The 23,242-nt window shown below is 31.7% G+C and overlaps 2 protein-coding genes, 3 long non-coding RNA genes and 1 other non-coding gene across 8 annotated transcripts; 1 reads left to right on the forward strand and 5 right to left on the reverse strand.

Moving 5' to 3' along the window:
• Positions 1-1,043: 1,043 nt before the first annotated feature.
• On the reverse strand, positions 1,044-2,015 carry LOC146952149 (phytosulfokines-like). The gene is made up of 2 exons (XM_085758344.1): positions 1,865-2,015; positions 1,044-1,631 (listed from the first exon to the last, which is right to left on the reverse strand). Exons 1-2 carry the CDS (start codon positions 1,970-1,972, stop codon positions 1,485-1,487), a joined length of 255 nt encoding a protein of 84 aa, XP_085614470.1. The 5' UTR covers positions 1,973-2,015; the 3' UTR covers positions 1,044-1,484.
• A 3,441-nt stretch (positions 2,016-5,456) lies between these two features.
• LOC146952150 (uncharacterized) lies at positions 5,457-8,453 on the reverse strand. 3 transcript variants are annotated; one of them, XR_015033986.1, is made up of 5 exons: positions 7,971-8,453; positions 6,967-7,026; positions 6,734-6,853; positions 5,915-6,009; positions 5,457-5,810 (listed from the first exon to the last, which is right to left on the reverse strand). It is a non-coding gene; the product is annotated as an uncharacterized LOC146952150 (long non-coding RNA). The 3 variants fall into 3 exon arrangements; XR_015033987.1 differs by adding an exon at positions 6,538-6,578 and having other exon boundaries at positions 6,734-7,026; XR_015033985.1 differs by having other exon boundaries at positions 6,734-7,026.
• Positions 8,454-9,329: 876 nt separating this feature from the next.
• Positions 9,330-9,401, reverse strand: TRNAD-GUC (transfer RNA aspartic acid (anticodon GUC)). The gene has a single exon. It is a non-coding gene; the product is annotated as a tRNA-Asp (tRNA).
• Positions 9,402-11,832: 2,431 nt separating this feature from the next.
• LOC146952152 (uncharacterized) lies at positions 11,833-12,691 on the reverse strand. The gene is made up of 2 exons (XR_015033990.1): positions 12,211-12,691; positions 11,833-12,103 (listed from the first exon to the last, which is right to left on the reverse strand). It is a non-coding gene; the product is annotated as an uncharacterized LOC146952152 (long non-coding RNA).
• Positions 12,692-14,588: 1,897 nt separating this feature from the next.
• Positions 14,589-15,312, forward strand: LOC146952153 (uncharacterized). Its single transcript, XR_015033932.1, has 2 exons — positions 14,589-14,915; positions 15,042-15,312. It is a non-coding gene; the product is annotated as an uncharacterized LOC146952153 (long non-coding RNA).
• Positions 15,313-19,557: 4,245 nt separating this feature from the next.
• LOC146952154 (phytosulfokines-like) lies at positions 19,558-21,627 on the reverse strand. The gene is made up of 2 exons (XM_085758375.1): positions 19,938-21,627; positions 19,558-19,761 (listed from the first exon to the last, which is right to left on the reverse strand). The coding sequence occupies exons 1-2, from the start codon at positions 20,043-20,045 to the stop codon at positions 19,624-19,626; spliced, it is 246 nt and encodes an 81-aa protein (XP_085614501.1). The 5' UTR covers positions 20,046-21,627; the 3' UTR covers positions 19,558-19,623.
• Between the last annotated feature and the right edge of the window lie 1,615 nt (positions 21,628-23,242).

Below are 23,242 nucleotides of genomic sequence, written 5' to 3' on the forward strand. Positions count from 1 at the left end.
AAATTAAAGGGTTAAATATGTTTTTAGTCCCTATAAATATGTCAACTTTTCATTTTAGTCCCTTTAAAATTTTCCTTCGACTTTTAGTCCCTATAAAATTTTCAATCACTACTTTTGGTCCCTATTTTAAATTTAATTTTTGTATTTTTTAATGAAATTGTGCACAAATGTGTAAAATATTCTAAAAACAGTTCCTAAAAAAAATTAGAATTTTTTAACAAAACACAAATTAAATATGAATTTTTACCATAAAAAATATAAAAATTCATATTAAATTCATTATTTGTTAAAAAATTCTGAATTTTTTTTTGGAGTGATTCTTATAATATTTTGAATTTTTCTGAAAAATTTTATTAAATAATATGAATTCTACATATGAGTTTACTTTAAAAGAGGAACCAAAAGTGAAGGTTGAAAATTTTATAGGGACTAAAAGTTGAAGAAAAATTTTAGAGGGACTAAAATGAAAAGTTGACATATTTATAGGGACCTAAAACATATTTAACTCTAAATTAAAATAGTAAATTGTTTCAATCATACTATCATAGTATAACAATTATCTATAGTTTATTCCCGGTTACAGTTCTTGGGTTAGAGCAAAAGATATAGCAGTTAGTCTTATTCACATTAATAATATTGTTTTCGACACCGTCCATAAGTCCTAACTCATTTGATAAAAATATCAAAATTATTAGATTGGACGCCGTGAATGAGGTTCAAACCCCTGTCACTCCATTTTTGTGCGCAAGTTTCAATAAATATTTGTCATTTCAACTATCTATAATAGAAAATAATGTTATTGACACTAAACAGTGTTTTAAACTATTACATGTACAATATATATATATATATATATATATATATATATATATATATATATATATATATATATATATATCCTCACCTGCATGGCTAGAAAAAGGATCAGACTCAGAGTTGACACATATACTTACTTACATAATACATACTATAACTTGCATACTATTATTTACCGACAAGGTCTTTCCACCAACAACAGAACTCGAACAAAGATTATTGTGAGATTTGAGTTGAATCCATTGTAATTCTTAATTCTTTAATAGATATGCTTTGTCACAAAAGTTTTTTATTTCACAATCACTTTGTTATAAAAGTTATTAAATTACATAAAATAATTCTTTCAAAATATTTGATAGAATGTCTTCACTCCTCGTACTTGAGATTAAAGCCATCTTCCACAATTTCTGATTATGCTGAACAGCAAATTCTTCATTCAAATCAGAGAAGCGTATGGGGTGGTGTGTGAAAGCTTTCTTCACCCTTAGGTTGAAACATGAAACTATAGGAAAATATATGCATATATCCGTACATGTATATATTCAAATATAATTCAACAAAAACTCAATAAAATTAGGCATATTTTTTTTTATACATGAAACAAAAAATTTATATATTGATCATATATTGCTTTATTGCATTATTATGTTGCTTCCATTCTAAAGACATTAATTTTTGGGTTTATGCTGAGTGTAGATATAATCGAGATGTGCAGCTAGAGTCCTTCTTGTCAAACATTCTTGTTCTCCTTCCACTCCTTCACAATTCTCATTTTCTAAGTCTACAGTACTTGATGCCTTGCTAGAAACAATATCCTAATTCAAATGAAATATGGGAAATAAATTAACATTTGAACAACCTAATAAACAACACCAGCATCACAAGAATAAGATAAAATAAAATATTTAATTAACATGGAATTTATGTTTATAGAATCAGTTTTTTCAAAATAAAAACAAAAATAAAGAACACAACAAAAAGAATAACTTAACATCTTTTGTACTACATATGCTTTCACTAATTACTTAATTAAGAAGGAAAAACGTACCTCATGTAGTGAAGAGACACCTGTAAATACAAAATTAGGACGGGAGGCAGAGGTTAAACTCAAGCTTAATAGAAGAGCTAAGGTGAAGAGGGTGACCAGTTTTGACATAGTGAGTTCACTTATTTTTTTCTTATCACTTAGATTCTGTGTTGAGTGGAGGACATAGAGTGGACCCTTTTATATAGACTAAAGATTTAGGGAAGCTTGAGATTCATAGTATGTTTACAAGTGTGTAAACGCCACCAACAATGTGTTCAAACTTCAAAGCTTAAATTCTCATGTTTCATATTTTGTTGACTTTTATTGCCACATCTAAGTGCGGGATATATCCAGGGTTTTGCTAACAAATGCTTTCGGGACACCGTTTAAGGGGATCCCAAATATATAAATTATTTCTTAAAAAATTCAAACACTTCAAATTTCAATTCATTGGATACACTTATTTTCATAAAAACTTATCATTTAAAATCCTTAACTTGTGTGTCATAGGGGCATTCGTTAGCATTTCTGTATAAATTTTGATGTCGATCCCCTATACTTTGGTGGTGGGTGCATGTATGCCACATACTAGTATTTACTATATATATTTTTAGTTTTTTGAATAAGCCAAAGATTTATTAATTAAAGAGAAATGTTAATTAGTGTCTTGAAACACTCTTTAAGGCCTTTAAATAGTACTTAACTTTTTATAAAAATTTATATGATCAATATATTAAAAATTGAAATATTTTCTTATAGAACAACTTTTGGTTATAGAATCATTTAAATAAATTATTCTAGCACAAGGGCTACAAAGAATAGAAAGTTAAGAATAAAAGATAAGAAAATAAAAAACAAGAGTAAAAGGATAAAATAGAAAAAAGGGTTAAGGCAAAAAAGAAGTCCTAAGAAAACATAACGAATTGGACCCTAGTTATGAAGATTATCAGAGAAATTTTTGAACTTAGCCTTTAGTCCCACCACTAAACTAGAACTTTCACACAACCTAAGATTTGGAACGAAGAAGATAAATCTTTACCATTTTTTTTTTTTTTGAAGAAAGATAAATCTTTACCATTATTGTTGTGTTAAATCTAAATGGTCCAAAAACAAGCCGACCCAAATGGCATGGAAGTAAGTACACGATTCCTTTGAAAAATAGTGAAGTCCTCAAAATTGATTAGCATGCAAGATGATATTGTTAGAAAGAGTTGTAGAAAAACCTAACTCAAGCAATTAGTTGAATCCAAGATGATGATTACTTTATGAGCTATGTTTGGTCTATGTAGAAAGTATATCTTTGAGCAAACGTCGAACCAAAAGAGACCTTTAAAGGAACCACTTTATTCGAGATCAGATCTTTGCACGGAGAAAAGACATCTGACTCGAGCTGAGAAAGGAGCTCATAATCATCATTAATTGAATAAACATCATTTTTTTTGGTTACAATTGAATAAACATCATTGCTATCAAGAAACTACTTTTAGTTGTTAGAAATATATTTCTGCAATAAAATATTAACCAAATCAAAGAACATTCAAAAACTAATTCCTCCTTCCCTAAAAAAAAAACTAATTCTTCCTTCCAAACAAACAACCAAAGCCTCCAAGTCCACCCGCCGCTATCGATACCCCACCCTAATTTGAATATCCTAGCTACACTCACATTTTTGTTAAGTCATCTCAGAGAGCCTACTAAATCTATCTCAAAGTAGGCCACCACCCTACCAAGGATCTCTCCAAGACACTTTCAGAGACCAAAATCTAAAAAATGGTTTGAATGTGAAAGACATTTTCAGATACCAAAATGAAGGTTTTTTCTATGATTAACTGCATATTCGAGATCATCACATGCATAATGGATAAGCATTTCTCAGAGTGAACTATGTATAGTTGTCCAATGCTCACTTTTAAGGAAATCACATTGAGTTTCGTATACCTGTATGAATCTCATACATTGTATGTTCCAATGCTAAAAATTACCTAACTTTAAAAAATTCACACATTTTTATTTGCATGAAACCATTTTTTATTCAAATAATACGGTAGATTAATTAAGCCTGCTTCAATAAAATCGATACAACTCACTTTGACATCTCAAGTTACTCCAATGAGTACTAAATATAAGGAGTGTTTATTTTTCCATAAAACCCTGAAATTGATAATAGATATCTCTATTGGAGATATACTCTTACTAGAATGTCGACCCGTTCGATGCACGGATCCAACTAACGAAGAAAAAACGATGAAAATTTTACACCATATAACAAAATCATAATAGAATAGTTCACATTAAATTAATATAATAGTGAAGAATCTTACCTGATACATCAATTACTATACATTATGAAATATTTCTTCATAAATGACGTTTGAGGTCACATTAGTAAGGCTTGTGCCTAAAAGCATCAAATTCTACCGAATGTAGACAATATAACCATGATCAATATTGGAACGTTCATTATTATATGTGACATATTAAAAAACGAAAATCAGCCAAATATCATAAAAAAAATTATTTGTTGTTTGTGTAATTTACCACGGTTTAGGGTTTTTTTTTTTGTTGAGAGGAACACGGTTTAGGGTTTGCTATATATAGCCGAGTTTGAATGGAAATTAAGGTAGCCGAGTTTGCATGGAAATTAAGGTATTCTGTTTGTAAATGTACAACAATTTGTCAAAAAAATAGTCTACAGAAACAATAGATATATACAAACGATGACACAACATGATAGGAATGAAAAGCTCATCAGTGAGAAGAAATATTAGGGATTGCTGCATTTTAGAGGGAATTTGATAGGTTAAATAGGTGCGCTACATTTTATATGGAATTTGTTAGGCTAAATTGCTGCTAATCTAATGCAGCATTTTAAAGCAAAATTATTAGGTTAAGTTGCTGCAGATCTAATAAAATTAATAAATAAGGATGTGTAAAAGGAATCAATTAGTTGTTGTCGTTATGGAAGGTTTCATCGCACTAACACTACAAGAAATGTTGCATTTTGCCAGGGGCAGAAGCCCTGGCAAAATGCAGAAAGCCTTGGCAACTGGACGTTTGCCAGGAGTTTTGCCAGGATCAGAATCACCAGCAAATCTGCTCATCGCAAATGAACCTGCCAGGGCTTTAGCTCCTGGCAAATGCGCTCCTGGCACAAGCCCTGGCTCAACCCCTGGCAAATTGTGTCAGCTTGCATGCAGCTTTTCTGGCGTTGTGCAGGCTTTTGCAGACTGTGTCAGCTTCACATCAGTCATTTTCAAAACATGCCAGGAACATTGCCAGGGGTTAACCCCTGGCAAAATGTGTACGGATTTTTAAAAAAAAAGTTTTTTAATTGTTTAAAAAATCAAAATATTAAAATTTAATAATTAAAATAATTTTAAAAAACAATTAATTATTTTTTTTTAATTAGATAGATATTTCTTTTAGGGAATGATTATTAGATAGATAGTAGGCATTTTTATGGCCCAAAATTAATACAATAAATTGATAAAAATTGATAAGAAACATATACATTCTTAACAATGAGATAATCTAGCCGTTCTCTCACAGCTCAACAAGATCCATACGGACTTGCTCATCTTTTGAAGTGCAATTTCTATCTATAGGAGCAAAATAATTCAAACATACACAATTCAAACATTTCTAAACAATTCAAACACAATTCATAATTCGTTAACAGCATAGTCTAATACTTAATGCAATAACTCATACTCAAATTTTCATATAAACATACACATTAACAGTCAAGCAAACAAAGTGTGGAAGCAAATCGGTATGTGGAAGCAAAGCATGACAACAACAAACTGTGACTGATAGAGTATATACAAACCATTGCAACTGAATTCTCTAAGCCAGCACTAATACCAAAATCAGTAATTTTCGGCTCCCCTTTGAGATTTACAAGTAAATTAGCAGGCTTTATGTCTCTGTGAACTAAATATCTGACTCCGTGCAGATAACTTAGACCCTTCAAAAAGATTAAAAAAATAAACCAAGTTAGTAGCATATCTCAATTCACAATGTTTCAGTAATGAAAATTTAAAATGAAAAGTAAGAATATATGCTCCTTACACGTGGGAGCTTCTGAAACATGGATGATAAAATAGGTTCGGGTATCGTTCTACAAGACCCTCATAACAAGGTGCTTCACATAATATCCTTATCTCCTAATTGTCACAAAAGTATCACCATCAGTCAACATGAAACAATTATAATTTGGCCTTCTTAAATGCTTGACAGATCATCATCAAGAACAAGTTTATGACATTGACAGATCACATATCTCGTGTACACCATTGACGCCTTAACGCTATCATGAATAAGTTTATGACACAAAATTGACCTAAAACTACCATTGCATGGTATAGAAAGTATCTAACATGATATCATTGTAGTATAGTATTTAGTTTTAATTTCTACCTGATATATGAACACACATCAAGCAGCTCTTTCATTTGAAAATCACTAGTGAATCAAGTTGTCTGGTCTAACCACAAATTAATAACGCATAAACACACCTTTAGAGCACCAAATAGTAGCAGCAAATACCATCAAGAAAACCTAGTAGCCATGCTAAGTTTAAAATTGAAATTAACCACATGTTGTATTGTTTAATTTGAATCGCTTAACTAGAATTGTAAATTAAGATTCAATATCGCAATGCATAAAATCAAACAAAAGTATCAGAATCTTACGGAAAATCCCGAAGCAGATGAGTTATTGATGTTAAAATAAGCTGCGAGTGAGAACAGATAATGGACATGTCATAAATTGTTTACATAAGCCCTCGCAGAAATTGTCACGAGTGTTTATGTGAGGAGAGAAGTTTGGATAAATCGACCCAAACAGACTCATTCAACTACGCATAAAACATACATGTAAGAAACTCACCGAACTGTCGCCAATTTCGCATTTGGTTATGACTGAAGTACTCTTTGTCCTTGAAAACTTCAGTGTTGATTTTGGTGACGCTCTAAGAGATTCTCCAAATAAAGAGGTTGATTTCAAACTCTGCCTCATTGCAAAAATATGTTAGTATTCTTCTTCAAATAAAATGAAAGCATAAATATCACACATAGAATAAGTTACATGATGATAGAATAAAGTGCATAACATAACTTTACCTTTGATTATTATTTTGTAAAACTTATTTTCTTATATCTACAATTTTTCTCCTTCTAACCCTGCAAACAGTGAGAGACATATTAAACAGAGTTCTACTCAAGCCTAACTCACTCCATTAAACAGCTTGCCATTTAGAACCTAGACTCTAGAGTCTAATTACTCTACTTCTTGTTCCAAATATGTATCATTCATGTTGCACAAACTAATATACCTTTCTTCGCATCATAAAAGTGTACACGGGTTAGAATGAGATTAAATTCATGTTCTAAGGTTAGGAATATAATTCATGTTGTAGTTCTAGTTCTAGTGCTCGAAAGCCATTACTGGAATTGGCTTACCAGACAGTCCTAAGGTAAGGTATATCACTCACATTCATTATATCCATGACAATAAATAAGTATATACAGTAAAATATTATAAAAATTGTTTACTCAAATGCTAAGAGTTCACACCAATCATTAACTACAGGAACAGGTATTTTGAGCTTAGTCTTTGATTGAACAACTAGCACCATCTCATATTTATTGCTCTACTGAGATGATAATTATGAATATGATATCTAGGATCAATGTATCTATCCTTACTTTTTGATAAGTTAGATAAATTGCTCCTGTCTTGAAAACTAAAATAGAAAATTCTATAAAATCAACAAGTCAATAAACATGAATCAAAACTATAAGCCGTAAGAAGTCCCTAAAATCTGATTAGAAATTACCAAATCTACTTTCACACGTCCAAAAGGGAAGGAAAAAAACTTCAATTTGATTTAGGAACAACCCACCTAACCCAAAATTTTCATGAATTTAAGATTACTCAGAAGAAAAGGATTCATTAATAACAAAAGTGGAAACTCCTTACATTAATTTGGGAATTGTTCAAATTCTGGAAATTGAAACTCTCCCTTTCTTTGTTACTTAAACAAATTAACACACTCAAATCAAATAAAGCCAAATGAGATTTTGAAGTGTACTGTATCGATAAACACTAAATCCTTGGAACATACCTTGGTTCACGGTGGCGTGAGGGTGTACCTCCGCCGTCAACGAAGTTTGTTACCGAAAAGCTCACCAAGGAGAAGACAAGTGATTAAATGGCCGCGAATCAATTTTAGGTGCGGGTGAGGCGAGCTCCAACGCGGTGGAGGTGAACTCCGGCACGGTGGTCGTCGGTGAAAGTGCTCCAATCTCGAAATAAACATAGGGGTTTTCTTGAGAAAAAGGTGAGAAATAAGATTATCAACTTAGTTTCTCAGAAGGGGGCTCATAATAGCAAGGTAATAAGAGAGAAGGTGATGATTGGGGTTTTTCAAATCTCCCCAATCAACAAAATAAATAGGTAGTTTTTGAAGAGGAAGAAGAGAGGGTTGCAATGGTGGTGGAGGTGCAGTCATACGATGTCACACGAAGTCGCAGAAGGCAAAAGGAAGGGCAACAATGGTTTTGATGGAGGAGGAAGTGAAATAGTAGAAAGCAGAATGTTGGTGAAGGGTTTGTGTCGTGTGAGAAGAGAGAGAACATGAACCATCTTTCTAATAATATCCCATTTTCCTTATAAAAAAAAATAATAATAATAATAAATCGGGTCCCACCTTTACACTTTGCCAGAGGTTATTTTAATTTGTGAGGGTCAAACCATTATTTTATGAGAATCGGGTCCCACCTTTTCTAAAGTCATGTTACCAGGGGGCCTCCCTGGCATTGCTCCTGGCAAATTTGCCAGGAGTTCTTGCTCCTGGCATTATTCCCTGGCAATATGCAACATTTCTTGTAGTGTAATTAATGACACTATTTTAGATCTTCCCTAATCCTTTTATAAATAGTGCCTTTTTGTTTATTGATAGATAATTTGATAATTAGTGCTGCCGGTAACTTTCCAAACTCATTTTGTATTTCATTGTAAAAAACAAACACATATTTCCAAACTCATTTTAGTACTTAATTAGCTAGTTGTGAATCTTGTGATACCATTTTGGTAGTGGAAGGACAAATATTTATATTTCTTTTACGCACATGTTACAAGTATGGTCCTCTCTTTATACAACTGTTAGAGACTTAGAGTGATTCTTTACCTATCACACATAATTGACAATTTTCAATTATTGTGTTATTATGTCAGTGCTTCACCTCCCACAATTGTAAAAAAATTTGACATATGCTTTGATGAATTTGTAAAACGATTAAGTTCAGAATTCGTGAAGTCAAAGAAATAAAAATAGTAGAATGAAAATTTGTGTAAATAGGAGCAAGAATTTGTAGGAAAGAACGAAAGGTTTTCATGGAAAGGGAAAAAAAAAAGAACGAAAGACAAAACTGCATGATTAATGTTAATTATTGTCAAAATTAATGAAAAAACCAAAAAAATGCGCCGCTGCCGGGGATCGAACCCGGGTCACCCGCGTGACAGGCGGGAATACTTACCACTATACTACAACGACTTGTTTGATTACTTGGTCGTATAACACTTAAATATTCATTAACTCTAATAAGCTCCGCTACATTTTGAGAAAACAAAAAGGTATTAATTGGATTAGTGATTTATTGAGGTATAATTTTGTTTTTTAGATTCAAATCCCCGATCCATTAATTTTTGTTATGCTTTCCTTTGAGTTATCGCACTTAAATATTCATTAACGCTAATAAGCTCCGCTACATTTTGAGAAAACAAAAAGGTATTAATTGGATTAGTTATTTATTGAGGTATAATTTTGTTTTTTAGATTCAAATCCCCGATCCATTAATTTTTGTTATGCTTTCCTTTGAGTTATCGCACTTAAATATTCATTAACGCTAATAAGCTCCGCTACATTTTGAGAAAACAAAAAGGTACTAACCCCGATCTAGGCATGGCAATGGGGCGAGGTGGGGACGGGTTTTACATTCTCCGTCCCCATACCCGATTCTCATATACTTACCCGTTGCCCTACCCATACCTAACGGGTATGAGAAATTGAACCTCATCCCCATCCCCGACGGGTTCGGGTATCCCCGCCTTATCCCCATCCCCGCATTGAATAATTTTTTTTAATAAAAAATAGAAGTTTTTTTGCAACCCCTAGAGAAATGTTGCAATGCATTATCCAGAAATATGTTCACTTTAACATTTGTTAGACCGATTGATTTAGTTGCTCCTTTAAATATCAATGGTAGTTATTATAACACGACAATTATCAAACAAAATAACATGACATATCAACATAAAGTAATTTTCTGCATTTGGGACGGGTTTGGGTATGAGTTCGGGATGGGTATCTATATACCCGTTACCCGTCCCGTACCCGTGTTTTTATATCGGGGAAAACCCAAACCCATACCCAAACCCAGTCAAAACGGGGAAAACCCGTCAAATTGGGTTTGGTTCTGGTGGGTAACCACGGGTATGGGTTTTGTTGCCATGCCTACCCCGATCCATTAATTTTTGTTATGCTTTTTCCTTTGAGTTATCGCACTTAATGAAGCATTTGATTTCTCCGTTAAAAATGTTCAATTAACTTTGATTAAAATTAGGGAAATGCTAACCGGTGCCCCCGGGGCACTGGTTAAGGATATGAAAAAGGAAATTATACATTAGTTAATGCATTGAAATTATGTAATTAATTTATAATAAAGTCAAAAACAGTTTCCTTTTATGGTAATAATTCCCTTTTATGGTATGCCTAACCAGTGCCCGGAGGCACCGGTTAGCAAGACCATTAAAATTATGCTTTTGCTGATGATGTACTAAGTGTGCTACATTTATTATTACAAGCTGATGTTAGACTCAGAGTTACATTTAATAACTGAACGTATGACTACAACAGGGTCTAGTTGTTGTAGCAAGTAACCATAAGTTGATCTATTGTGTTTCAAATTTTTGTGTATTTAGTGATTAGTGATAACATTTTTTTTTTTTTTGAAGGAGTGATAACATATTTTTCTTTTAAAGGGTAGTGATAACATATATGGTTTGTGGGTTTTATCTTCTTTCATATATCTTTTTAAAACACTGATCGTTCCTCCCTCCATCTATCTAATATTATAGAAACCTATAACTAAAACCACCTATTTAAGAAAAAAAATGTTGAAATAATAAATTTGTATGAAATGTGTGTTAATTTTACATAGTTACAGTTTATTTTTTTTGAAAGAAACATGGTTAAAGTTATTAAATAGGAGCATTTTTGTAAATAAATCATTAATAGATGTCGAATTTTATTAAAAGTCTTATATTTAGAGACAAATAATTGTTAATAAAGGGACTTATAATTATGGATGGATGAAGTTGCTTACTCAGTTTACTCAACTTTCTTCTCTCTTTGTCTAAAAAAAATATCCTTCTCTCTTATATATTACTCCATAAGTCTCATATCAAATGGCGTTTAAGGTTATGCACATTTTTTAAGAAAATTACAGATTGTACTAATTTTTTATGATAACATAAACTTAATTCATTAAAGGTCTCAAACGTTAAAAAATAAAAAAAAAACGACGTAACACATGATCCAATCAATTCATGCCACGTTAAACGAAGAAGTTTTTTAATAAAAAATTAAATAGTTAAATAAAAATCAAATAAAAAATTTGTTTTTTATTTGTATTATTCTAAAAAATAAACTTGAACAACCTAGAATGTCATCTCTCCCCTCCCAGTGTAAACTTGCCTCCTACCTCCAACCTTATTTTGTAAAACATTTGTCTAAAAATAAGAAGTCTTAAAAAATCAGCAGCAAATAAAGGAATACGAATTGACATAGGACTCACGAAACTTTAGAAAGGTGCTCCATCGACGGATATTATTCAATGAAGAAGATGATACAATTCGATTAGGAGAAAAAGTCTTTTCCGCTAGCAAGATTCAACACGAGCATAAAACCATATAAATACCAAAACTAAGAAAAAAGAGCAACCAACCACTCTATTTATTATTTCATCACATTGCACATTTGAAAGGTGGAACCTTCCAATGCTATTATATATAAAATAACAATAACTTAACAACAATAACAATGACAAGATTTGTCATCGAAACATTTTCCAGTTGCATGTATATTTTTGCATTCAATCTTGCAAAATGCTTTGCAAATCAAAACCTCCCATTTACGACAAAAATGACGTGCATAGATTTCACATGGTTTTGCCTCAGGCATCGTCATTTGATTTCCTACAACAAATAGTACAATTCAATCAAACATAAACATGGTTAGTCGAATAACTGTTACTCGATCATAAAAAATTGTACAAAACAAACTCAAGTGTCTTAACTCATACCAAAATTCATTGAAAAAACAAGCAAAAGAAAGGACAAACAAATGAGGAATTTCATTTTTTTTTTTTTGGGAAGATGGCTAAGGGTTCAAAGGTGGGATTGCACTTATGAGTATATGTATGTAGTGTGTGATAAAGAGATAAAATGCAAGTCAACATATTTTTCCATTATGACAATAATTAATAAGGGTATTTAATGCTATTAACTATTGACCAAATTCGTCCACTTTTTTGTGCATATCTTGTGCTGAATTTGATGCATTTTTTAAGAGTATTGCTAACTTGTGTCTTGAGGACACGAGATAAGAAATTAAATGTAGAAATTGTGCATTCATAATCTTAAAAGTTTAAAAACTTATATTTTCAATCTTAAAAGTTTAAAAAAATTACATTTTCAATTCAACATTTATTTTTTTAATTCTATTTTTAGGTCTTTATCTTGTGCTCTCACAAATTAGCATTTTCCTTTTTTTTTTTAATATATCCTACATTTTGCCGCTTCAACAAATATAAATAATTGATCATTTCATTATAAGATAATGTTTCATTAAATTGAATTAATTATTATTATTCTATAATTAATTTAATTAATTTCAAATAATGCATTATTAATATTTATTTTTTATTTTTATTTATTTGCAAGTAATATAGGAAAAAAAATGTAACCGCAAGGAAAAATATATTTGGTGTAATGCATTTTCCTTTTTTTTTTTAATATATCCTACATTTTGCCGCTTCAACAAATATAAATAATTGATCATTTCATTATAAGATAATGTTTCATTAAATTGAATTAATTATTATTATTCTATAATTAATTTAATTAATTTCAAATAATGCATTATTAATATTTATTTTTTATTTTTATTTATTTGCAAGTAATATAGGAAAAAAAATGTAACCGCAAGGAAAAATATATTTGGTGTAATTATACTGAATATTGATTGATCAAGATGTATCTTGGGTTGGTGGTGGTGTGCTCGTCGTCAACATTGCACCACTCTTTAACCCCAACGACCATCTGGTGGAATTTAGTCTACAACGGTGCCCTAAATTGTTCAAAATGTCGATCTATCGCGCTCACCTTGGTGGATTGGCGGTTTGTCACTGTTCCTTTCGATTAGGAAGTTTGGCTTATGGGTTATGGTTGTTTGGTTGCACAACATGTTCTGCGTGTTCCTCATTATGTTCTAAACTCGTGGGTGTGGGTTTCTCTTCCCGAATTTGTGGCTTTACATAGTTTCCAACGACCTTCAATCTTTTGTCCCTGCTACCTCTTTCGTTGCTGTTGAGTGGGGTTGTCATGATCCGAATTTGCCCCTTCAATATGGGTTAGCTCCATCAATGCGTTGCTTTTTGCTTGATGGTTGTTTTGTTTGCTCCGAAGTTGGCTTTTTTCAGTATGTTGGGTGCTGGTTTGTTATTTATGTGTCGTCCATTTACGATGGTGTTGTTGGGTTTTCAATTTATCCTTTAAAGCGCTTTGGGTTTGATTAATCTGGGATATTCTGGTCTCAATTGTTTTCAACTATGGACTAATGGTTTAATCTATGGAGGGGATTACACCTACCACTTTTTTGCAATGTAGTTTCATGCTCGTGCTTCTAGTTCGCTATATTATGCATTGGTGGGTGTTCTTTTGCCTCATATTTTGATTTCTATGCCGTATAGCTCTTTGTTGTTGTTTGGTTGTTTTGGTTTTATACCCCTTTGGACAACACATAAATATCAAACCAGCAACCAAGCTACAAAGAAAGCCAACTGCGGAGCAAACAAAACAACCATCGAGAAAAAAGAAACACCATTGATGGGGCTAACCCATATTGAAGCACAAATTCGGATCATGACAACCCAAATCAACTGCAACAAAAGAGGTAGTAGGGACAAAAGATTGAAGGTCGTTGGAAAATATACAAAGCCACAAATTCAGGGAAGAGAAACCCATATTCTCACAAGTTTAGAACAAAATGTGGAACACACGAAAAAATGTCTTGCGATCGTACAACCATAACCCACAAGGTAAACTTCCTGATTGAAAGGAACGACGACAAACCACCAAGCCACCAAGGTGAGCGCGACATATTTGTGTTTTGAACAATTTGTGGTATCGTTGGAGACTAAACTCTACCAGATGACCGATGGGGTTAGAGAGTGGTGCAACCTTAAATGCGAGCTCTCCACCAACCTAAGCTACATCCTGATCGATCAATATTTAGTATAATTATATCAAATATATTTTTCCTATCGCTTATATTTTTTTTTTTGCTTATGTTACCTGCAAAGAAATTATTAATGCAATATTTGTAATTAATTAAATTTATTAAAAGAATAATAATACCTTCAATTTATTGAAACATTATCTTATAATAAAATGGTCAATTATTTATATTTTTTGAAGCGGCAAAATGCTGGATATATTAAAAAATGCCTCAAATCCGGCACAAGACATGCACGAAAAAGTGGACGAATTTTTTGGTCAAAAAAAAAAAAAGTGGACGAATTTGATCAATTATTAATAGCATTAATACCCTTATTAATGGTTGTCACAATGGAAAATTATGTTGACCTGCATTTTATCTCTTTATCACACACTGTATACTTATAAGTGCAATCCCACCTTTGAACCCTTAACCATCTTCCCAAAATAAAAAACATGAAAATCCTCATTTGTTTTTCCATTCTTTTGCTTGTTTTTTCTATGAACTTTGGTATGAGTTAAGACGCTAGAGTTTGTTTTGTACGATTTTTTTATGAGTTAGTGGTTCTACGACTAACCATGTTTATGTTTCATTCCTTTTAAAAAAATAAATTATGTTTGATTGAATTTGTTGTAGGAAATCAAATGACGATGCCTGAGGCAAAACGGTGTGAACTCTATGCACCTCACTTCTGTCGTAAATGGTTGGTTTTGATTTGCAGCACATTTTGCAAGTTTAAATGCAAAAATATACATGCAAAGGGAAAATGTTTTGATGACGAATCATGTCATTGCTATTGTTGTTAAATTATTGTTATTTTATATATAGTCACATTTGAAGGTTCCATCTTTCAAATGTGTAATATGGTGAACTAATAAATAAAGTGGTTGGTTGTACATTTTTCTCAGTTTTATATGGTTTTATGCTCGTGTTGAATCTTGCTAGCAGAAAAGACTTTTTCTGCGAATCAAATTGTATCTTCTTCACTCAACAATATTCGTCGATATGTCAATTTGTATTCCTTTATTAGCTGCTGCTTTTTTAGGGCTTCTTTTTTTTTAGACAAATGTTTTACAAAAATATACATGCTAGACTCAGACTTTGAATCTCAACCTTACTCTTGATGATAAGATCACTCCCTTGATGATAAAGTTGGTTATGTTGGGGAGGAAATAAGATTGGAGGTAGGAGGCAAGTTTACATTGGGAGGGGAGAGACGAGGTTTTGGGTTGTTTTAGTTTACATTTTTAAAATAATACAAATCAAAAATAATTTTCTTATTTAACTTAAATCATTTTTTATAAAAAAAACTTTATCTGAATGTTTCATGTGACATGAATTGATTGGGTCATGTGGAACTTCGTTGATTTTTTTTTTTTTAACGTTTGAGACTTTTAATGAATTAAGTTTATATTATCTCTTCCTTTTTCAAAGCTCCGTCAGGTATAATCTCTTCCATTCAATCTATTTTTAAATTTTTTTTTTGGGGAGGGAGTGAGGACAACAGGAAAATTTCCTGGATCGCTTGGAACTCTATCTGTTTACGTAAAGAAGATGGAGGTTTGGGGGTGAGGCAGTTGAAAGAATTTAATATTGCTCTGTTAGGAAAATGGTGTTGGAGGCTGTTGGTGGATAGAGGAGGGTTATGATATAGGGTTTTGGTGGCGAGGTATGGTGAGGAGGCTGGGAGGTTGGGGGCCGGAGTGTTTCTACTTGGTGGAGAGAGTTAGCGAAGATTAGGGACGGAGTAGGTAGTGAAGGTGGGAGGTGGTTTGCTGATAGAGTGGTTAGTAGGGTAGGGTCAGGAACTAATACTTTATTTTGGCATGATAGGTGGTTAGGAGATGTTCCATTGTGTAGGAGATTTAGCCGCTTGTTTGATTTATCACTGAATAAGAATAAAACAGTGGCTGAGATGTTTTCTCCTGGTTGGGAGGAAGGTGGAGCTGCGTGGGGTTGTCGAAGAAGGTTGTGGGATTGGGAGGAGGAGATGATAGGCGAGTGCCGACAGTTACTTGATAATTTTGTTTTGCAGACTGATGTTTCTGACAGGTGGCAGTGGCTCCCTGACATTACGGGGGGGGGTTACACCGTGCGTGGAGCATATCAGATTCTATCAACTCAGGAGCATCATATAGGTGACGACATTGGAGATCTTGTTTGGCATAAACAATTACCTTTGAAGGTCTCTATTCTAGCTTGGAGGTTGTTGCGGGACAGGTTACCAACTAAAACTAATTTGCTCCGGCGCGTCATAATTCAACCCACGGCCAAGTATTGTGTGTCGGGGTGCGGAAATGATGAAACAGCTCTTCATTTGTTCATTCATTGCAATATTTTTGGTGCTCTATGGCAGCATATACGACATTGGCTTGGTGTTTATGGAGCTGATCCGTATAACGTCCATGATCATTTCTTGCAGTTTACAAACGCTTTAGGAACATCGAGGTCACGTAGATCTTTCATGCAGCTTCTTTGGCTATTGATAGTGTGGATTTTGTGGAACGAACGAAACAATAGGCTATTTAATAACGTTCAAATGTCCACCTTAGACTTGTTGGAAAATGTCAAATTTAATTCTTTGTGGTGGCTTAAAGCTCATAACGTTAATTTTGTTTTAGGTTCTCAAAGATGGTGGTCGGACCCGTTACTTTGTTTGGGTATCGACTGACATTTGTTTATGTTTTTGTAACTATTGACAAATTGTATGTTTGGGGCGCCCCCTTGAGTACACCTTGTGCTTAAGGGGGAAACACTGTCGTTGTTAATATATTTCATTTTTGATTCTTCAAAAAAAAGTTTATATTATCATAAAAATCAGTACAATCCTTAATTTTCTTAGAAAATATGCATAACCTTAAACGTAGGGGTGGCAAAATGGATGGATCGAATGGATTCGGATTTGGATTCTAATGGATGGATCAAAAAAGGTCCATTAGTCCATTATAATCCACTATTTTTTTCCTTAAAAAAAAATCATCCAATCCATCCAATTAGAATAAAGTCCATCCAATCCATCCATTATTAGATTTTAATGGATGGTTAATCCATCCGTTCCATAAATCAAAATGTATTTTTTTTTTAAAGTGTATTATTTTTTTTAAATTGCTTATTACGATCTTTTTTAAAAAAACTGCTTATTTTTGCAAAACAACTTATTATGATCTTGTTTTGAAAAACAACTTAGTAATGCAAAACAACTTATTACGATCTCTTTTGAAAAAACAGCTTATTTATGCAAAACAGCTTATTATGATCTCTTTTAAAAAAAAACAGCTTATTCGAAACAACTTATTTATACAAAACAACTTATTAGGATCTCTTTTTTAAAAAACAACTTATTTGAAACAACTTATTTATGCAAAACAACTTATTGCGATCTCCATTTTAATTTGTTTACACACTTTTTATAAACCTGTTGAATAAATTTGAATGTGTTTACAGGGTTCGTTCCCTATTCTAATTTCTAATTGACACTCCTAACACTCGTGTGTGCTAATTGGATTGTTTACATATTTGTTGCCATTGTTAGATTATATAGAATAGAGTGGAAATGAATAATATATTATGGCATCTATCTGAAGTCAGTATGGAACAATCAATTATCTCCAAATTCATTCTGCAAATTGAAGCAGTTGAAAATTGAATTTTGTAGTAAATTGTCAAATATATTTCCATATTATGTGCTTGATAAATTCTGGAGACACTGACTGTAACCGATTGTCCTGCATTGGAAGTTATATTTGAAATGAAAGGTCTAAAAGCAGATGGTGGTAGACAAATGAGGCTTGTAATGAAATTGGCAACCCTCACTTTGAAACTTTTACCGACGCTGAAACACATATGGACTGGGAATCCCAACGAAAGCTTCCACGAAGTTTCAAAACATTCGCCTATTGAAAGTTACTCAATGCAAAGGCCTTAATCATGTTTTCCCCTCTCTGTGGCTAAATGACATAGGGATTATTGTAGCACAAGATGAAACGGTTGACACTGTTCCAATACTCTATTTTAAATAAGCTGTTTTTTTAAAAATATCCTACTAAGTTGCTTTGCATAAATAAGTTATTTCGAATAAGTTGTTTTGCATAACTAAGCTCTTTTAAATAATTTGTTTTTTAAAATGAGATCGTAATAAGCTATTTTGCATAAATAAGTTGTTTCGAATAAGTTGTTTTTTAAAAAAGAGATCCTAATAAGTTGTTTTGTATAAATAAGTTGTTTCGAATAAGCTGTTTTTTTAAAAGAGATTATAATAAGCTCTTTTGCATAAATAAACTGTTTCGAATAAGTTGTTTTTTAAAAATATATTGTAATAAGTTGTTTTTCATAGATAAGACGTTTTGAATAAGTTTTTTTTTTAAAAATAGATCTTAATAAGCTCTTTTGCATAAAAAAAATAAGGTGATAATCAAAAATAAAATTATTTAAATAAAAAAGATTAATAATTTTTGAAGTTATCCATTGGACTTTTTTATTTTAAAGAGGTGATCCATTGGATTTTGAAAATAAGGTGGATGGATCAAATCCATCCATAGTTTTAAATGGATGGATCCAAACCAATCCATGAACAAATTTTTTAGTTTGATAGATGGATTGGATGGATTTTGTAATGGATGGATTGGATGGATATGAATCTCATGGATCATATTGCCACCCCTACTTAAACGGCATTTAATATGATACTTATGGAGTAACTAATAAGAGAGAAGATTTTTTTTTAGAGGAAGAGAGAAGAAAGTTTTTTTTTTTTTTTTTGGTTAACAAGGCAGAAGAAAGTTATGCTATCCATTACGAATAGCAAGCAAAATGTAAGAAAGCGAAGAATACAAGTTTGTCCATGTACAATCGGTTTAAACGTCATGTCTCGTTTTCGCTTTCGTAAAATACATCATTTCTCTTTGGAACAACCTTATTTTGTTTTAGACGTTGGTGTTGATTTCGTATATCGTATGAACCTCTTTCAATCGTTTGGTCTTAACTTTAAATATCATGAACCATCTCAATGCTTATAAGATTGTTGTTGACGTAAATCAAACCAATACAAATGTGAAACAATAATATATATTGATATATTTCCTTTTCATATATATATATATATATATATATATATATATATATATATATATATATATATATATATATATATATATATATATATATGTCTTATTGAACAATTATTTGGTTTCGAAAGGCATGTTTAGTGCCAATAGTAATTTTATGGGTGGTTGGGGGTTGGGTTAGTATAGATATAATCGAGATGTGCAGCTAGAGTCCTTCTTGTCAAACATTCTTGTTCTCCTTCCACTCCTTCACAACTCTCATCTTCACTAGATGAATTGCTAGCCGAAACATCCTTCAATTGAAACATGAAAATTCTCAAAATCCCAATCAAATATCAAGTGAACAAAAGAATAAACAATACCATGCATAAAATAAAGTATTTGGACTTTTAATGCCTCACCAACATAAAAAGAAATTTTATAAAACCAAGCATGAAATAAGTATATGAAAATTGAGAGAGAAACAAACCTTGTTTAAGGAAGAGGCACTGTGAAGTCCAACATTAGGACGGGAGGCATAAATTAAGCTAAAGCTCAATAGAAGAGCCATGACGATAATGGTGGAAAATTTTGTCATTTTGAGTTTTCTTTTACTTTTATGTTGAGAGGAAGACTTAGAAGTATATCCTTTTATAAAGTATTCAATGCATTCAAACTTCAAATGTAAAATATGTTATGTCTTAAATGTTTTTTTTTTCTTTTGACCAAGTCTCAAATGTTGTTTATTTTATTTATTGTCACGATTTCTTAACTAACTGGCATTTCCATGTAGCAAATATGATATCCTCTCAACAAATAAAAAGTAGAAAATATGATATGGATGGATATTGTAGATATTTTTGGTACGATGGATATTATAGATATGGATAAGTTTTTACTTTTTTTTTTACAGAATATATATTAACTATAATTAAAAAAAATGTAACTAATTCAATAAAAAATATTAAAAAAGATATATATGGATATTAGTCCAAAAAAAGATACATATGCATATTTTTCGTTCTTCGGCAAGGCCCAACTTGGCTCTATAAAAAGCCCAAAAGGTTTTCTTCAACAAAAAAAATAAAAAAGCCCAAACCGCATAATTAATGAGTTAATTGATTGTTGAAATGAAAGAAATTAAAAAAAAATTATTGTTGGTGTCATTAAAAAAATAAAAATTTAAATTATATGTTTTTGTTATATTTCGGCAAGGCCCAACTTGGCTCTGTAAAAAGCCCATAATGTTTTCTTCAACAAAAAAAATCAAAAAGCCCAAACCGCATAATTAATGAGTTAATTGATTGTTGAAATGAAAGAAATTAAAAAAAAATGTTGTTGGTGTCATTAAAAAAAATAAGAATTTAAATTATATGTTTTTGTTATATTGTTGGTGTCGTTGAAATAGATAATCATGACTAGTTTGAATTGTTCTAAATTGAAAGCAAAAAACATTTATATTTTTCCTTTTAAACAAAATCAAAATTTCATATAAAATACCGTTCATAATTTTCAAACGTTAGTGCAATAAAAAAAACAGAAAGACTTCGCTAGTATATATAAAGAAAATATGAGATTTTGGGATGAATTTTTTGTTATTCTAATTATACTTAAGGATGGGAATAGGCCAGACCGACCTACAGGGGCCTACGACCTAGCCTATGACAGGCCAGGGCAGGCCAGACTTTTTTCTTAAATAGAGAAGGCCTAGGCTTTTTTTAAGCCTATTTAGCTTAAAAGGCCAGACCACATGCCTCTCAAAAAGCCTCTTAAGCCTATTAGGCCAGCCTATTTAAGTAATATGAATAATATTATTTATTATTATATTATATTTTGTACTTTGAATTAAAATATAAATTTGTAAACTTTTTCAATAATTTAAGTTTTATTAGTATACATTAATTTTTTGCATATATAAATGTATTATTATAAACTAGAATAGAAATATGATACAATATATAGTCGAATTCCCTAAACCTCTTGTTGATTATCAAAAGAGAGTTTAATATAATTGAACTATTAGTTCGCAAGTCCATTTAAACTTATATCACATTGCTTATTTAAAGATGTTCTCATAAGATATAGGCTTTTAAACAGACTAGTAGGTCGTATCAGGCTTTCAGAAGGTCAGGCTCAGGCCTAAAAAGTAGGCCTATGACAGGCCGCAGGCCAGACTTAAGCTTTAAAAAAATATTGCAGGCCAGGCTTAGGCCTTGCAAAGCCTAGCTCGGCCTAGCCTATTCCCATCCCTAATTATACTCTTAAAAAAATTCTTATAATAATGTGATACTCTTAAACAAATTTTCTTATAATAATGTGATATTGTTTTTTTTTTTGAAGGAAATAATGTGATATTGTTGGTGTTATTAAAAAAGATAAGAATTTTTGTTATATCTGTTATATTATTGATGTCATTGAAAAATATAAATATGATTTGTTGTGTTTGTTACATTTGAAAATCACAAATACCTATACTTATAATCTTAATTTATATAATTTTTTTTATAAAATATCGTTGATAATCTACACGCGTTAGCGCAATAATAAAAATAAACAAAAAGAAGGGGTATGTAGTACACATAACGCTAGTAACCTAATCTAAATATCATGGTTCCCATGGTAAATATGATGATGATAACGATAAAAGATATATCAATTAAATAGAGCTATAATATATTACACAAATAAAAGATATATCAATTAAATAGAGCTATAATATATTACACAAACTATGCTACAATTACATGGTTGGTTTAAAATTTCCTTTCAATCTATATGTATTCTCAGTTCTCATTTTCTATATTCTTATAGTGATAGTGAAATTCTTGATTTCCAGATTTTTTTTTATTTCAATGATTATTTTTTATCTACTAGACTAGATGAAAGAACTTAATCACTACAGCCTCTTTTTTTTTTTTTTTTGCTTTCACACCGGTTTTCGATCCATCAATGGTGGACGATTAATCCGGCTCATACGTAGAGGCATACACACTGGCCAAACGTTGTTCTCCGTGGAAATCGAACCTGGTATTCCCCAGTTACGTCCTTGGAAGGAGCTCCTTACCACTGGAGCCCAAACATTTTAAATGTAAGTAACTCTTAACTTTTTAGATTCATTTAATAAATGATGTAAGTCATTTTTAAAAAGCTCATGGTTCACGGTTTTAATTCTCCACAACTTTTTAGATTCATTCAATAAATGATGTAAGTCATTTTTAAAAAGCTCATGGTTCACGGTTTTAATTCTCCACATGAAGATTACAGTTGGATATATTATAATAAATGATAGGAATCAATTGCTTTCTTTTTTCAACAACTTTGTAGAGGAATTTACTAGAAGGAATTCAATTAATGGCTCGCATATTAGCGGAGGTTGTCACATACCCCCTCCGTTGTTTATTATAAACAAATTTAACTTTTTAGGTTCATTCAATTAATGATGCATGTGGTCTCAATTAATGATGCATGTAGTTGATCACGTGCATCATTAATTGAATGAACGTAAAAAGTTAAATTTACTTATAATTGACAACAGAAGGAGTACTCAAATCTAAACTCTGAAGGTGAGAAAAACACAAGAAGGGGGGTTGAATTGTGTTTTGAAAAATTCTTCGTTTCTCCTAAAAACTGAACACACTGATCAGAAGCTAGGTGAGACAGCTTCTGAAGTGATAATCAGAATCTAAATGCAGCGGAATAAAACAGAGAGAGAGAAGAAGAACGACACAAAGCAATTATACTGGTTCCTTCCACAATCCGGAAGTAGTCCAGTCCCCCTTGCACTTCCAAGGAGAT

The sequence above is a fragment of the Medicago sativa genome, chromosome 1 (assembly GCF_051527215.1).
Source record: "Medicago sativa cultivar Bolivia chromosome 1, Bolivia_mono, whole genome shotgun sequence".
Lineage (NCBI taxonomy): Eukaryota > Viridiplantae > Streptophyta > Magnoliopsida > Fabales > Fabaceae > Medicago > Medicago sativa.